Below are 16,180 nucleotides of genomic sequence, written 5' to 3' on the forward strand. Positions count from 1 at the left end.
TATATTTTTAGTTTACCACGTGGTCTTTAAATTAATTTTTAAAAATCATCAAAGTTCATATTTTTGAAAAATCGAACCCGATTTTTAAAATTCGAAAAAAATCTCAAATAATTTCTTAAAATTTAAATAAAATTAAAATATCAATATTACTCATAAAATAATAATTTTAAAATTTTTAAGGTGTTACAGATCTAATAAATTTAAAAAATTTTGATGAAATAAAAATAAAATTTAATAACTTTTTAATAATAAATTAAAATTGAGGAATAAAAATAAAATACGAAATAAAATTGCGGTGGAATATACCAATGACCCTAATCAATTTATACTCTATTATATTCAGGTGTAGGGGTATGTTTGCAATAAAATTAATAACAAGAAGGTTTATCAAGAATAACAAAAAACTGATGGGCATATAATATATATTACATTTGCAAATACGCTAGATGAACCGCGAAGACAGCATGTTGATCTCCGAGAATTGAGTATGGTTTCTCGCAGCTTTAGCTTTGAATGTCCAATCGACAGCGAGTTGTCCTTCGATTACGTGATTGCGCGTTACACGACACAACCATTCGTGTTTTATGCTTCTGTTTTTTTCATGTTTCATATCCAAAACAGTGATTTTCCTCGCCAGCAACTCCGAGAATTCGTTGGTTCAACCTAACGGTCAAGACAAACGCAGAGAGAATGGCTGCTTTATTCCTTTGTTTTCGCCATAGAAAGGTTTCAGCTTTTGGGATTTCTCGCCTTCCAAAAGGTTCCATTTTTTTGCTTATTTTCGTATTCGATGAATTTGAGCATTGTTGTTACTATAGCGTCTGGAATCTGATTCCTTTGCAAGTTGCAGAATTGTTGAAGAGGCAAATGGTTGGTTCTTATTTTTTTTTCTTTTAAATTCATTTGTACACTTCCCAATGAAGCAATGCGAGGTTAGAGCTAATTCTAATCGGATCATTCTTGATTTTGATTTTGTGCTATTGAGTGGCACATGTATTTGATTATGTTATCACATTGGTGGTAAGATGTTTGTTGTATTTGGTCATTTATGTGAATGAAGTGGCTACTTGAATTTTGGTCTAACTTAGATGATGCATGAGTTCTTGGTGGGTCTATAGCAGCTAAACTTTTCATTCGAATTAAATGTTTAGCAGACAATTTGGACCCCTGTCAGCTGCATTTGAAATTGAAGCTTGGAACTTTAGTTGGTGTTCTTAATGTGTTGAGAGAATATAGCAGTGGCAGTACCACGAAGTTTGATTTTACCGACTTGACGTAAGAGATCTTCTTCTTGCTGATACTGAATGTAGTTTTTTTCATGGGAAATGCAATTGCTTTTTGATATTAGAAATTTAATCCATCCATGCTAGATATGTTACACCTGCCCATTTTGTCTTTTTGGCGTGAAATTTTTAACTAAAAGAAGTGTACTTTTATTCATTATATATTTGGAGTAGATAATTCATTATTTTGATGGATTCACTACTTTGCTTTCTAATTTTTGGATTTTTAAAGAATTAAACTAGGTTCTATTTTTAAGTTAGAAGCTTGGATATGAGGATATAGAATTCCTAACCAAGTCATTATGGATCCTACAATTTAGAATGCGATTTCTTGTTTAGTTATATATATATATATATATATATATATATATATATATATATATATATATATATATAGTTTGTGAGGTTCCGTGGAATGAGTTGCTCATTCAAATGGCTTGAACATTCTTTTAAAGAATAAGAAGATGATCTGAATAACTGACTCTGGTTAGCTACTTGTGAAAACTGCTTTTGTTTTTCAAATTTAAGTTGATCAAGAAAATTTCTTTTATCTTTGTTCTTCTGGTTATCATCCTATTAATCAAGTTTTTTTGGCCAGTGCAGTTGCCCTCATACATGGTACCCAAATGCTCGGAGAAAGCATCGCAAGGTTTTTCTGCATGTGGGCCCCACGAATAGCGGTAAAACGCATCATGCTTTGAAGAAACTAGAGTCAAGTTCTTCTGGTATACTGTTACTGCTTTTTACCTTGATTTTCGTTAATGTTATTATTCAAACCACTCAGGAAAGAGTAAGACAGGAGTACATGATGAATTTGCAATCGGTACATTGGTCAACTATTTGCATTGGCTTTGTTATGTGGTAGGCATATATTGTGGTCCTTTGAGGTTGTTGGCATGGGAGGTGGCAAAAAGGTTGAACAAGGCAAAAGTTCCATGTGACCTAATAACGGGACAGGAAAGAGAGGAAGTTGATGGTGCAAAGCATAAGGCTGTGACAGTTGAAATGGCCGATGTAAACTCCGATTACAGTTGTGCTGTTGTTGATGAAATTCAGGTGAAATGTTCGATCTAATTGAAAGATTTATTTCACAGCATATCGCACTAAATAAATATAAGAATCTTATGCTCAGTTGAAATGCACGATTGGAGAACATAAAATGAAATACACCATGTTCTTTTGGAATAACTACAGTCCTGCAGTCCTCCATTTGAAATATCCAAGAAAAAAAAAATTAACCAAATATGCATTCTCTTATATGATTACAGTTTCCATATCTGTTTAGTTCTCAAACATATTTGCTCAATTTAGTTTCTATATTTAATATTGATAATCTGGTTAACTTTGTTGTTTCTTTGTGGGGGAGGGGATTTTGTGTTACCTTTTTCTAGTCTTTAATAAAGTAAAGATTGCCTTGAAAAATCTTATTGTGCCTGTACCTATAAAAACTGATAATACAGACTTTGTATTGGTATAAGTGATGGAATATGTGCATTAGGAGTTGAAGTAATGCTATGCCAAGTGATGAGGAGGAATATTTTTTCAGAGATTAGAACGAAAATATGACTAGATTAGTGGTATATCTGATTACTTCAGAAAACAAGGAAAAATTTAAACAAACGTAATAGAACTACTAGCCTCACACCAAGTAGGATCTTGGAATTACTCCTATGAAAAACCTCACACTTTCTAGGGTTTGAATTGTATGGGATAGCTCATAAACAAAAGCATGAATTGCTTTAATTTTTATCGACTAAAATTTTAATACTAATGCTTAACAAGCATAGGTGTTTACAGACTCAAAAGTAGTCCTAAACTTGTACTTACTAGGACTCCTTTTCCTCCTGAAATTCGGACTTCCTAAGCAGAGAATCCTCCTTTACTTCTATGTTGGCTAAGATTATTAATGTACCTCTCAAAATAGAAATAACTAAAGACCTGTAAAAAATATAAATCCTCCCATTCCAGCAAAACCATAGAAACTACTGAATACATTTTCTTACTAAAACAATTCCTAATTTTACAATGTAATTTGCCAAAAATATTTATCTAATTCTATATGGATTTCTCTTATTTTCTGCATCACTTAAATTTTCAAGTCCTCTAATGAATAGCTTTACCATTTTCAGTATCAAAATAATTTGGGGTATTTTTGATCTCAAGGTACACAGTTATGGTGTTATACAATTTAAGATGTCACCTTGGACCTTATTGCAAATTACAATTTGTGTAGTGATTCTCAAGAAGAAGATATTCGATATTAGGTTGTGCACTTGGGCATTAGTTGATTTCTAATTTCTGATCTTTTCTGGTTTTTCTTCAGATGTTGGGGTGTAAGACAAGGGGTTTCTCATTTACACGTGCTCTTTTAGGAATTTCTGCCGATGAACTTCACCTTTGTGGAGATCCAGCTGCTGTTCCTCTTATTGAGGAAATACTCAAGGTGACTGGTGATGATGTCAAGGTAACATAAGTTTTGTAATGCATATTTGGACAATCTTTTTCTTCTTTACTTTGTCAAGGTAATTTTACTTATATAGTATTTTACCATCAGATTGAATCTTTAAACTGTTTGGACTAAAAACCACGCATATAAATACACATAATTTGTTTGGTGATCTTAACTTTATTTCGTGTCATTCCTTGATAATTTGAGAGAGAATGATGGATATAATTGCAAAGGTTAATGCAAACTTTTTGCCCTTTCTAGCTGTTTTTCTTCAAAAAACTGCTTTCTGGAAAAAATGCTAATTTCATGTGGATGTCTTCCTCGTTTTACCCCTTTTATGATAAATTGAAGATATTATGCTTTTGGTGACATGAATCAAAGTTATGGCACTAGTGTGAGTTTTCAGTGTGTTTATTTTGTTTTATGGCTATAGAAATCTCTCCCTGTAGGGAAAATAAAGCACAGACTGCAACAAATGATAAGGGATTTCCATTTAAAGTGATAGAAAATTCACTCAGAAAATTGAAGGCATGATTTGAAAATCATGTCTGTTGGTGCAATTAACTTTGTAGTTAACAAGGAATTGACTATTGAGTCCTGTAAATACGTATTCATTAGTGCTATTCTGTAAAACATCATGTTATTGAAATTTCTAAACCCTTTTTGTATTTGTGATGCACCAGGTTGAATACTATGAGAGACTTTCACCATTAGTTCCATCAAAGAAACCTCTTGGATCCTTTTGTAATATACAAACAGGTGATTGCATCGTAACATTTTCACGTCGTGAGATATACCGAATGAAGGTTAGATACTATTCAAATCTTTTCCCTCCCAAAACTAACACACCCACTCTCCACCACCCTAAAGAAAAGGAAAAAAAAATCCTCTTTAGCTGTGTATTAGTGGGTACACTGTCTCATTAACTCTTACACCCTTCTTCTTTTTTGTCATGTTTGATTATTTGCTGTTGAATTAAATTCTGTGATCTTGCTGTTGGATAATCTTTAAAATAAATTAATAATTTGTAATTAAGAATGCACATTGTTAGGTAGTGGCAGAAAGAATGGAGGGCACTGTTAATGTTAATTAGTTCTTGATGTTCTAATTAAGCCACTCAGCAAGTATGCTATACCACTCTCCATCAGGCCGTGTCATTCTGTGAGTTAAAACTCAGATAATTTTAGAAGTTAGGATGATCATGAAATTTAAACTATGACCTGATTATGTGAATGTAGATAATTGCACTTGAGAGTTTCCTCCTGGGATGGAGAATGAAACAGATATGTGACAAAAGGAGGTTGGTAATATGAGAAAGAAAAGTTGAGCTTATATTGGCTGAAGGTGAAAATAGAAATGAAATTACTTTCTTGGAACAAGAACTCTACATCATTCAGATTTAGGTAGATTCCAAAGTTGGTGGGATCTACAGAGGTATTACCTTTGGAAAATCGCTGCTTGAGAGTCCTTCAGATGAAGGAATAATTGAGTTTATCTTGTTATTTCAACCATTGCGCATATTACATCCCCAATATTTTTTTTTTGGAGATATCGAGTCCTGCAGGCTTTTTACCTGCCTAGGATTCTGGGCATTGCCTTTAAGCTAGTTGGATGATTAATCTAATAATTGCTGAGTGCTCTCCAAATTGAGGACTAGAAAGAGGGAAGAATAAGATGTATACCTCTGTAAAGTACCTCAGTCTACAGGAAGTCGTAATGTAACACCACAAACTGCCAAACTTGGAAGCATTCTCTAATTTGCACGACCACTGAAGGGTTTTGATAGATTGACATCTGATTTTTGTTTGCTTAGAATCTTGCTTTTTGGCTTAAAGGATTGAAGTAGGAAAGAATTGCTTTAGCTTAGCTTTTGTTGCTAATATCCTAATGCTGAGTGTTGAACTCAAGAATGAAAAATAAATTCTGACTTAGTAATCCTGGGGTGGAGTTGATTCACATTTTCTTATATGTTGTGCCTGTGTGCTAATATCCTAATGCTGAGTGTTGAACTCAAGAATGAAAAATAAATGCTAACTTAGTAATCCTGGGGTGGAGTTGATTCACATTTTCTTATATTTTGTGCCTGTTACTTAATATTAGGTTGTTAGAAATGTAAAATTTGATTGGCCTACTGACTTTTCTTCTATCCTATTCATTGCTGCTAGAAAAAAATTGAAAGTGGAGGAAAACATCTTTGTTCTGTAGTTTACGGTTCACTTCCACCAGAAACTAGAACAAGACAGGTGTGCGTTCTTTCTTTCTTTTGATAATTTCATTTACCTTGTTAGAGATAGTCAAATTTTCTCAACTCCAAATATGCATTTCACATGACACATTTCTGCGTACATTTCTAATTTTAGTATTTTCAATTTTTATGTTTATTATGTAATTGATCTCCCCTCGGTGAAGTGTCATGTGTCAATATATATTCAACCTATTGAGATTTGAGACTATTTCCTTTTTGTAAAAATAATTTTTAGTAGCTCCTTCTATGAAAATCCTGTTTTCAATTAAAATATATTTGATAGACTATGATTGTGGATTTTAAAATTTATATGCAGCTAGGTGGATAATTATCTGTGTTGTTTGTTCTATGATATCTGTAATATTAGGAGTGGCTGGATTAATATGTTCTGTAGGATTGCAGGCAACCATGTTCAATGATGCTAGCAGTGAATTTGATGTTCTTGTGGCTAGTGATGCCATCGGGATGGGCCTTAACTTGAATATTTCTAGAATCATATTTTCAACAATGACAAAGTTTGATGGTGTTGAGATACGGGATCTAACAGTTCCAGAGGTTAAACAAATCGCAGGTATGTTATTGCGCATGCTTGAAATGAGGAATGCTATCTTTGTAAAATTTTGGCATTCTTATTACCATTTTGATGGTTTTGAAGTCATTGTAGGGACTGGGCAATAGCTAGGTGGTTAAACATGTACTTGTCATGTTATGTTGTTGCAATATATTTATGTGCCATGATGTAGTTAGAGATATTGTCAATGTTTGCATGCAAATTATTGTTTTCTGGTCTAGTCAATTATTGGTTGTTATTTTTTCCTTTTAATTGTTAGGTTTTGGTACATTAATATACAAGTATCCCCTCCTAGTTGTGTTAAGACTTAGTTGAACTAAGCTGAGTTAGAATTTAGTATAGTTATCCTTTACCTTCAATTACATTATATTTGTAGGGCGAGCTGGCCGGTATGGTTCAAAATTTCCAGTTGGAGAGGTGACTTGTCTGCATGCAGATGATCTGCCCTTACTTCTCTCATCACTAGAATCCCCATCTCCCATTCTGGAGGTGATCAAATAGCAATATTGGAAAACAGTTTTGCACTTGATATTTTTATATCATGCCATTATCATGTTGCTTATTCTAAATTTGAGTACCTTGTACACTGCAGACTGCTGGATTGTTTCCTACTTTTGATCTCATGTTTATGTATTCAAGGTTACACCCAAAAAGTGGCATATACCAAATATTGGTAGGTTACTCTATAACCTTCCTTGTTTTAATTATACTGGATTTATCATATAATATACTATCAAGTGTTGAAAGATATGTATGAAGGAGCAACTACTATTGTGCGCATAGTGGGAGGGGACACAAGAGATTTTCCAATTTCAATTGGATTACACCAAGGATCAGCTATAAGCCCTTACCTTTTTACATTAGTTTTAGATGAATTGATGAAACATATATAAGAGAGTATTTCTTGGTGCGTGATGTTTGCGGATGATATTGTTCTGATAGATGAGACGCGAGAAGGAGTCAATATAAAGCTAAAGTTTTGAAGAAGTACTCTAGAGTTAAAGGGCTTTTAAGTTAAGTAGAACGAAGACAGAATACATGCATTGCAAGTTCAGTGAAGGCCAAACTGGTGATAGGGAAGGAGTTAGTTTGGATGGAGTGGTACTGTCCCAAAGTAATCACTTTAAATATCTCGGCCCAGTCCTTCAAATAGATGGGGGATGTGAGGAGGATGTTAGTCATAGGATTAAAGCCGGATGTTTGAAGTGGAGACGTGTCATGGGAGTTTTATGTGATTACAAGATTCCTAATAAGTTGAAAGGAAAATTTTACCATACAGCCATACGACCGGCTATGTTATATGGTAGTTAGTGTTAGGCACTGAAGGAGTTGTATGCGTCTAAGATAAGAGTTGCAGAGATGAGAATGTTAAGGTGGATGAGTGGCCATACTAGACTAGATAAAGTCCGTAATGAGAGTATTAGAGAAAAGGTAGGAGTGGTGCCAATTGAGAATAAGTTGAGAGAAGGGAGATTGAGGTGGTTTGGTCATGTGAAGCGTAGACATACGGAGTCTCCAGTTAGACAAATAGAACACATTAGGTTAGAGGATAGAAAGAAAAAAAGGGGTAGACCTAAATTGACTTGGAGGAGAGTAGTACAACATGACCTAGAAGCATTACACATTTTTGAGGATTTAACCCAAAATCGTTTAGAGTGGAGAAAGCGAATCCATATAGCCGACCCCAAATTTTTTAGATAAAGGCTTAGTTGAGTTGAGTATTCATCCATGTCTCGCTTGCACGTTCAATAGCAATAAACAGTAAAATATTCCCACTTTCTTCTGGTGCAGTTTACTTAAATTTTCTCTTGCACTGTTAGGAAATTTTTCTTCTCTGTAGATGTAATATGCAGAGTTGTTTAATGATAATTCTGATAAATGAATGGTTCTGTTCTTTCCACAGTGTAAAAACTTGACTTCTGTTCCAGCGTACATTAAAGAAGAAAAACTTTTCTCTTGCTTATAGTAGGATATTCTGCTTTGCAGATTATTTAGATATATTTACGTGATCTACAAGAAACTGTAGTTTTATTTTATTTGTATACTCTATAGTGTATATTAAATGCATCTATTTTGCTTTGTGTAAATCTGAAAAAAAATGTGGTGTTATAGTTTGTAACTTTCTTAAAATACAGTTTTTAGTTGTGAATTTAGGCTTAATTTTTTAGATTGCTACATTTTTTTTCTATGCTGTTTGATATTCATTTAACCTTTTTCCCCCTCTATGCTGCAGGAACATTTTTTAGAGAATGCCAAATTATCTCCAAATTATTTCATTGCTGATTGTGGGGAAGTGCTGGTATGTGTCTCTCAGTCATATTTCCTTTCCTATCAGTAAAAGACAAACATAATGTTTTTTTAGAGCAAAGAAATAAATTTCATTAAGAAATAGTCATAAGGCATTTCCAATAAAGTTCATCTCTTAAATTTAAAATATCATAATGAAATTGTTCTCTGATACCACTAATAATTGCAACTTGTCTCAGCCTGAAATTGTGAAATTTTTTCACTATTGAAATTCTTAATAACATTGCATTTTTTTGCTGATTGGAGATCCACATCACAACGGTGTTATAGGGTTTGGAGAATTCAAAACCATTCGATACATTAGATCAACCTTAAGAAATTGTACCGAATTGCAGAATTTGAGTAAATACTACAATCGATCCATCATATATATGAATTTAGCATAGTCTTGTTTAGGGCAGAGCAGAATTCGGCTATAATTTAAAAATCAAACTGAACCGATTTAATTCAGTTTTTTTTCCGATTAAGTTCTTTGATCTATTCAGTTCATTTATTATTTCTAGAAATATTGGTTAGTTCTGTTCAATTTTGAATGAAGAAAAAAATACAAAATAACCAAACTGAACCTATATATATAACATGCTACGTTGTTTTTAGATTAAAGCCAGCTCTCCTCTTTGTCTTTTGCGCTTTTGAAGCCAAAATCCGAAACCTTCTTTCACATTTTTATTGGATCCTGAATTTAAATTGTGGGTTTTGTTTATTTTTTTTTATTTGTAGATGTATTTCTGAATAATGGTTGGGTGTTTAATTAGCTTATTTGAGTTTAGAATTGCTAATTTATTGTGGATTTGTGGTATAAATTGACGCAGTCACCGTCCCTTCTTGCAGAGTTTCAATTTTGTTTTGGTTCCTGATTTCGAATAACTTAGTTATGCACAAAATTTGCTTAATTCTTTCATAAGATTATAACTTGTATCAGATAATGAGGAATCAAAATTATAGGTCATGGATTTGCTTGCAGATTTCAGATTGCACAGATTGCATAGTTTTTCCAATTCTCACAGATGTCAGATTTTCCCAAATCACCTTAAAACTGAAAAATGTTATATGGTAGTGAGTGTTGGGCACTAAAAGAGTCGTATGCATCTAAGATAAGAGTTGCAGAGATGAGAATGTTAAGGTGGATGAGTGGCTATACTAGACTAGATAAAGTCCGTAATGAGAGTATTAGAGAAAAGGTAGAAGTGGTGCCAATTGAAGATAAGTTGAGAGAAGGGAGATTGAGGTGGTTTGGTCATGTGAAGCGTAGACATACGGAGGCTCTAGTTAGACAAGTAGAGCACATTAGGTTAGAGGATAGAAAGAAAAAAAGGGGTATACCTAAATTGACTTGGAGGAGAGTAGTACAACATGACTTAGAAGCATTACACATTTCTGAGGATTTAACCCAAAATCGTTCAGAGTGGAAAAAGCGAATCCATATAGCCGACCCCAAATTTTTGGGATAAAGGCTTAGTTGAGTTGAGTTGAGTTGAGTTGTACCTTAAAACTGAAAAATTGAACTGACTCATATAACTCCCCTAGTCTTGTTGGAAACATAAGATATCACATTATTTTTGAATCTATAATAACCTACTGTCTAATTTATTCAAAATGTTTGACATCAGAAAGTTGCTGCCATCATTGATGAAATGCCTCTTTCGCTGCAAGATAAATACCTTTTCTGTATCAGGTAGTTATCTTTCACCCCTCCATCAACGGTAAAGTGGTTAACTGTAGCTTTTTCCTTATGTTAATAGTTTCTATGATTAATTAGTTTCTTGGACACTCTTCACCAACTAAAGTTGTTCAATAATAATAATAATAATAGTCTATTTAGGGTAATAAATTTCAATACGTATGTTGGGTTCAGATTTATTAATATTCTTCATGTGCAGCCCAGTTGACATGAACGATGAGATCTCATCTCAGGGACTTACACAGGTAAACTTGTGGTTGCATATTTAATTAGATATGTTTTGTTTGTGTGGAGTAGTGAATTTAATTATTATGTTTCGATGGATCAGTTTGCCGAAAACTATGCAAAGAAAGGCATTGTTCGACTTAAAGAAATATTTACACCTGGGACACTTATGGTGCCAAAAACACAAGCTAAACTTGAGGAGCTTGAATCTATTCACAAGGTCAGTTTGTTTGCTACTCAAATTCTCAGAGAGAGGTTTAGGTTTGTATTCCAAATTGAAATGGTGGGAAGGCTTTCTTATATATGATGGTAATAATTGAGTTTTTAGCTTATTCAGCAGTGGAAGAAATCACACAAAGTTGGAATTCATATATGTTTTGACATTATGCTGCCAGTGCAAGGCATATTGAGGCCAAGGAAGTTGGTAAAGAATAATGTTTGACGTTGAGCCTTGCTGCTGACATACTATCTCGTTATATTGACAGGATGAAACAAATCAATTACCATGTTGAATAGGATTATGCAATTTTTCATGAACAAGCAACTAAACTAAAATATTATCTTGAATTAGGGTCATAGAAATGGATATGGAAGAGAACCATTGATGGGAAGATCGGTTCAATGATTCTGGGAAAAGAGTTATAGTCGGCAGAGTTTCTCTATCTAGTTACAGTTACAGCTTAATCCTCTTATTCTAGCAGAAGTGTTTTCTTTGCTAAAAATTGTCATCTTTTTGGTTTTCTGCTGATGCACACTGATTGTGATTTCCATGGATCAGCAGCAAAGACCCATTTTGAAGATATCTTCATGCATATGGAATTAATGATTTTATCATAACATTCTTAAAATCCTGAGAGAAGCTATCCTGGAAATTTCGTTTTTGTTTTGTGTACAAATGTGCTTTGTTATTCTTCTGGATAAGTTTTACAATGAAATGTACTTCAGTCCATTTTGAATTGTGTAACTGCATATATTTGTTCAGTAGTTATCCCTTTCTTGGTGCAATTGCAGGTATTGGATCTCTATGTTTGGTTGAGTTTCCGCTTGGAGGATTCGTTTCCAGACCGTGAGCTGGCAGCATCTCAAAAGGCTATCTGCGGCCTGTGAGTGTGATTAAACTTACTGTCTCTTCCATTTAGCTAGTATTCTCATTGTTAGGCGTACTTTGCAGGTTAATTGAGGAGTTCCTCGAAAGACTGGGATGGCAGAAGCCAACAGCAAGAAGGTTACGATCACGCAATGCATCAAGTTCTTCATTGTCCAAAGATGTTAAGCGCATTTTGTGAACTGCCCTCATCATGTGCTACTACCATTTTACTCGATGGAAGATGGAAAATTATAACTTAAAATAAATCATTATTATAAGCTCAATTCTCAAAGACTGAAACTGTTATATTGATTTTTAGTATAAACTAGATATTTGCCGTGCAAGAATTTTATTTACCAATGTTTGTCAAATCTGAACCGGATTGGCCAGTGGACCAGTTTAACAGGGAATCGAAACCTTGTCTAGTTCAGTTTAACTCTCAAACCCTTTTTCTAGAGAACCGGTGCAGACTAGTGTGAACCGATGGGGTTTGAATTAAATAATTTGGTTTGATTTCTCAATTAAAAAAAAAAAAATCATATTAAAACAGGGATGCTAGAGGAGTTTCTCCTCAAACGTTGCCTGTGACTTGCAAACTAAGTTTGTATGTTTTTTAACTTAAATTATATTATACTAACATAAAATAATTAATTATTTTGTTAATATATTAATTTGAATTATTAAATTATTTTCTATTTAATTATTTTTATAAAATTTTTTATTTATTGTTTATGACTTTAATATATTAACATCTATTTTTATGGTGTAAATAAATTTATTATAATAAAATTTTAAATTAAAGTATTTTTTTTTAAATAATTAAATATTATTATTTAAAATTTTATTTAATTTTTAATTTTTAAATGATATTTACATTTAAAATTTATATAAATATATTTTAATAATGATTTATAAAGTATATAAAAGTATTAATTATAATAAAAAAATTATTACTAATTTTATAATATTTACTTAATAATACACCGAGTAAACCCGTTTCATGTAAATTTTTACATCTTCAGTAAAGGTGCATATGTCCGCATATCTGGTTTGCATGAATCCTCCTCCATTCTTTGAACCAACTTCAATGCATTCTCTTCTTGCGAATGAATACAAGCAGCAGTGAGCATGGTTTTATAAGTCAACAAATCCCGACGAATTCCTTGCTTTTCCATCTCCTCAAAAACATCCCAAGCGTCCTTGAGCCTTCCATACCGACTTAAGATATAAATCAAAGAGCTATAAAATGAAGTATCAGGCACACATCCATTTCTTTTCATTTTATCGTAAACCTCCGAGTCTTCATTTACTTGCTTTGCTTTCCCCAAAGCAAGCATGATAATGGTACATGTAATCACGCTAGGCTTGCAACCCCTTTCTTGCATCTCATCTAAAGTTGCATTGGCATTTCGAAAATCTTTGGATTTACAATATGATTCAATGAAACAAGAGTATGAAACAACGTTAGGTTGAAACCCAAGTTTCTCCATTTCGTCCATAATCTTTCTTGCATCGTCTAATTTTCTTGCTTTGCAATACCCATGTATCAAAACATTGAAACTACGAGAGTTTGCAGGCATACAGTCCTTAAACTCCATAAACACGCTATGAGCATGCTCAACACTTCCCTCCTTTAACCAATGCATCCATTAGTATATTCAATGCTTCTATGTCTTAAACCAAAATTTTCCATTCCTCTAAATGCCCCAATAGCATCTTCATACTGGCCAGCTCTAGCAAGCCGCCTCATCACCTTGCTCATTGTAACCAATGAAATATACCCTTTTAACTCCATTTCCTTAACCAATTCCCACATGAGACCGAATTTCTTGCGCTTTCCTAAGATATCAACCATGGAATCATATAACTCTAATGTATGTATATAACCAGTTTGATTTTTTGCCAAATGAACACCCCAAAAGCCGGAACCCAATCATTGCTAAACTTCTTCAAAAGCTGTGCAATCAAAGTGTTTGTGGCATTAACACATCACCCATTCAACGCTTGAACAACACTATCCGTTGATGGGTAGTGTTTCTTTAGGATTTCGCTAATTTTATCGACATCACTAACGTCAGTTTCAAACAGCAAGTGACCGCCTACCTGATTGACGTTTCCAACGTTGTGATTCTCAATCCGTTCGACTACTGAAGGAATAAGAAAATCGTCATCATTGTGATCGGTGAATTCTGGGTTTTCTTTGTGACGGATCCAAGTTGGGAGATCAGGTGACTCGGCCGTCTCAGAAGAGGCAGGGGTGAGGGGTGTCCGAAGAGGTTTAGGTAGTTAGGAATTAGTTTGGGAAGTTCTGGGGGAGGAAAGTATTTGACAGAGCTTGTGAATTTGCTGTTTTGGTGGCATTCGTTGGGGAATTTCAAAGCAAAACAGAAAAACGAAGAAAATGGTGGAGAACTAAAGAGGAGTTAATCTCAAAATTATAAGTTTTTTATTTTATTTTTTTTAATAAATATTTATAATAATAATAATAATAATAATAATAATAATAATAATAATAATAATTTAGGAGCAATCATTTGATGGATGAGGTCCAGGCCCTAGCAAGCACACTCCGTTTGGCTTCCCCCCCTTCTCCTCTGTCCGACTCTCTCTGCGACCTGCCTCTCAGTCTCTCCCTCATAAACCCAATCCTAACGTTGGTCTCTCTCAGACTCTCACTCCATCCGATCAAACTGCTAGGTACATCAACCCCAGGTAAGCAAACCTCCTCCAAAGAACGCTCTTTTTTCTTCGCTAATCCATTCCGCTTCTCTATATCTATATCTCTCCCACCTGGCCGATTGGGTATGGTCTCTGAATCCCTGTCATTTCTTACACTACATAGGAAATCAAACGGAAACATCATACAAAGCTAGTTACGAATTGAGTGATGTCAATTTTATTTACCAGAATTGCAAAAGAAAGGAAGAGAGAATACCCTTTTCCTTTTCAATTAGCTACGTTGAAGAATTGCATTAACCAAGTGAAATGATGAAGCAAGAGTGATTTTACAGTGACCTTTGTCTGTGTTCTTGCTACACCCCATTCCTTCCTTCAAACAAAGCGTTTAATTTGGAGTACCAAAGAATACTAGTGTGCCATTCGGTTATATTGATATTGCTTTTTTGGTTTTCTGGTTCGTTGTCTTCTGTGGGCACTGAAAATTTTCTTATATTTAAAGGAAAACGGCGTAGAAATTTGATTATAAGAGTAGAATTCTATGAAAGTGATTCTTGACTGTAGAGCGTTATTAGTATTGAGTAGAAATTTCGAAATGTACAAGAGAGTTCATTAAACATCATTAATTAGTATGTTTTTTACTGCTTGCTCCCCAATCTTGTTTTGATGTGGAATCTGGGTGATTCGTTTTCTGCAGGGTTGAATTGTATGTACCATGAAGAGGACAATGCCATGGAATGAGCAGATTGATGTCATATCATCAGATGAATCTTCTTCATCGGATGGAGATATTGAGATTAATGATGGAGTTGATGGGAAGCAACTGTCCCCTAATATTACACTTGATCAACCTACAACAGAAATGACATCTGAGGGTAGTTGGAATTAGACCCTGGTTATATTTTATTTGGTTAACATTTTTATCTGTTGGTTCTGTGGCAAAGCAACTTGGTCTAGTGTTTTTTTTTTTTTTTCTTTTAAATCAACTATAAAGGAATTTGTAGTCTAGCTGACAATGTTATAATTTTATACTCTTGTGTCTGAGTTAATATGAGTTACGCATTTACATACATCATCTTCTCGGTGAAAGAAGGGGTAAAATCTTGTACTTCAATTTTATATGTTTGATTGTTTGAGCCCAAATATTTCTCTTTGCTTTTAATCTCACAACATACAACGTGCTTTATGTTCCAGGTATGCTGAGCAGAAGAGCAGAAATGTATCAACAATATATGAGTCAACTCCCCATCCCAACACATCATGGCTCTGTCATTCCATTTTCATCTTGGGTGGGATTAGGCAAATCAATTAAGCAATTATATGGGCAACCTTTGCATTACCTCACCAACATTCATCTAAAAGAGTGGGATCATCTGAGAGCTGCTAGTGAGGATGAACAAAAGCCCTTGGATATTGTGATTCATCCTTGTAAGGCTGAAGCAACCATTTGGCTTGTTGAAGAAATTCACAGGCGTACCTCATCTCATCATCATATAGCTAAACTTTGGCTGAAGGATCCAATGCACCATTCTTTTGTTGACTCCATTTTCCCAAAATTATGAAGCATTATCATCATGGGCCTTTTTTATGTCTGAGGTACGGGCTGTGATTTGTATATTCTGTATATGAATTGAACTAGAAACTCTTGTTTTTTTT

The 16,180-nt window shown here is 34.0% G+C and overlaps 2 protein-coding genes and 1 pseudogene across 6 annotated transcripts; 2 read left to right on the top strand and 1 right to left on the bottom strand.

Annotated features, from left to right (window-relative positions):
- Positions 1-391: 391 nt before the first annotated feature.
- LOC110673272 (DExH-box ATP-dependent RNA helicase DExH16, mitochondrial) lies at positions 392-12,154 on the top strand. Of its 5 annotated transcripts, XM_021836346.2 has the most exons (17): positions 392-485; positions 622-760; positions 1,152-1,275; positions 1,887-1,963; positions 2,068-2,339; positions 3,607-3,747; positions 4,416-4,538; positions 5,898-5,975; positions 6,380-6,548; positions 6,925-7,037; positions 7,141-7,221; positions 8,782-8,847; positions 10,466-10,530; positions 10,736-10,781; positions 10,865-10,981; positions 11,773-11,864; positions 11,933-12,154. In XM_021836346.2, exons 2-17 carry the CDS (start codon positions 691-693, stop codon positions 12,045-12,047), a joined length of 1,749 nt encoding a protein of 582 aa, XP_021692038.2. In that variant the 5' UTR covers positions 392-485; positions 622-690; the 3' UTR covers positions 12,048-12,154. The 5 variants fall into 5 exon arrangements, with proteins under 5 accessions (XP_021692038.2, XP_021692043.2, XP_021692041.2 ...); XM_021836349.2 differs by having other exon boundaries at positions 435-760; positions 1,887-2,008; positions 2,149-2,339; XM_021836347.2 differs by having other exon boundaries at positions 435-760; positions 1,155-1,275.
- A 627-nt stretch (positions 12,155-12,781) lies between these two features.
- LOC110673270 (pentatricopeptide repeat-containing protein At3g22670, mitochondrial-like) lies at positions 12,782-14,316 on the bottom strand (annotated as a pseudogene).
- Positions 14,317-14,402: 86 nt separating this feature from the next.
- LOC110673271 (protein RDM1) lies at positions 14,403-16,180 on the top strand. The gene is made up of 3 exons (XM_021836345.2): positions 14,403-14,560; positions 15,222-15,399; positions 15,719-16,180. Exons 2-3 carry the CDS (start codon positions 15,240-15,242, stop codon positions 16,084-16,086), a joined length of 528 nt encoding a protein of 175 aa, XP_021692037.1. The 5' UTR covers positions 14,403-14,560; positions 15,222-15,239; the 3' UTR covers positions 16,087-16,180.

This window comes from Hevea brasiliensis, chromosome 4 (assembly GCF_030052815.1).
Source record: "Hevea brasiliensis isolate MT/VB/25A 57/8 chromosome 4, ASM3005281v1, whole genome shotgun sequence".
NCBI classification, from domain to species: domain Eukaryota; kingdom Viridiplantae; phylum Streptophyta; class Magnoliopsida; order Malpighiales; family Euphorbiaceae; genus Hevea; species Hevea brasiliensis.

What these genes read in the sequence shown, in the direction of transcription:
- LOC110673272 (XM_021836346.2), top strand. Translation starts at nt 691, where the DNA reads ATGGCTGCTTTATTCCTTTGTTTTCGCCATAGAAAGGTTTCAGCTTTT. An exon ending in CCCCATCTCCCATTCTGGAG is followed by an intron (nt 7,038 to 7,140) that starts GTGATCAAATAG and finishes TGTACACTGCAG; the next exon opens with ACTGCTGGATTGTTTCCTAC. An exon ending in AGCTTGAATCTATTCACAAG is followed by an intron (nt 10,982 to 11,772) that starts GTCAGTTTGTTT and finishes GTGCAATTGCAG; the next exon opens with GTATTGGATCTCTATGTTTG.
- LOC110673271 (XM_021836345.2), top strand. Translation starts at nt 15,240, where the DNA reads ATGAAGAGGACAATGCCATGGAATGAGCAGATTGATGTCATATCATCA. An exon ending in AACAGAAATGACATCTGAGG is followed by an intron (nt 15,400 to 15,718) that starts GTAGTTGGAATT and finishes TTTATGTTCCAG; the next exon opens with GTATGCTGAGCAGAAGAGCA.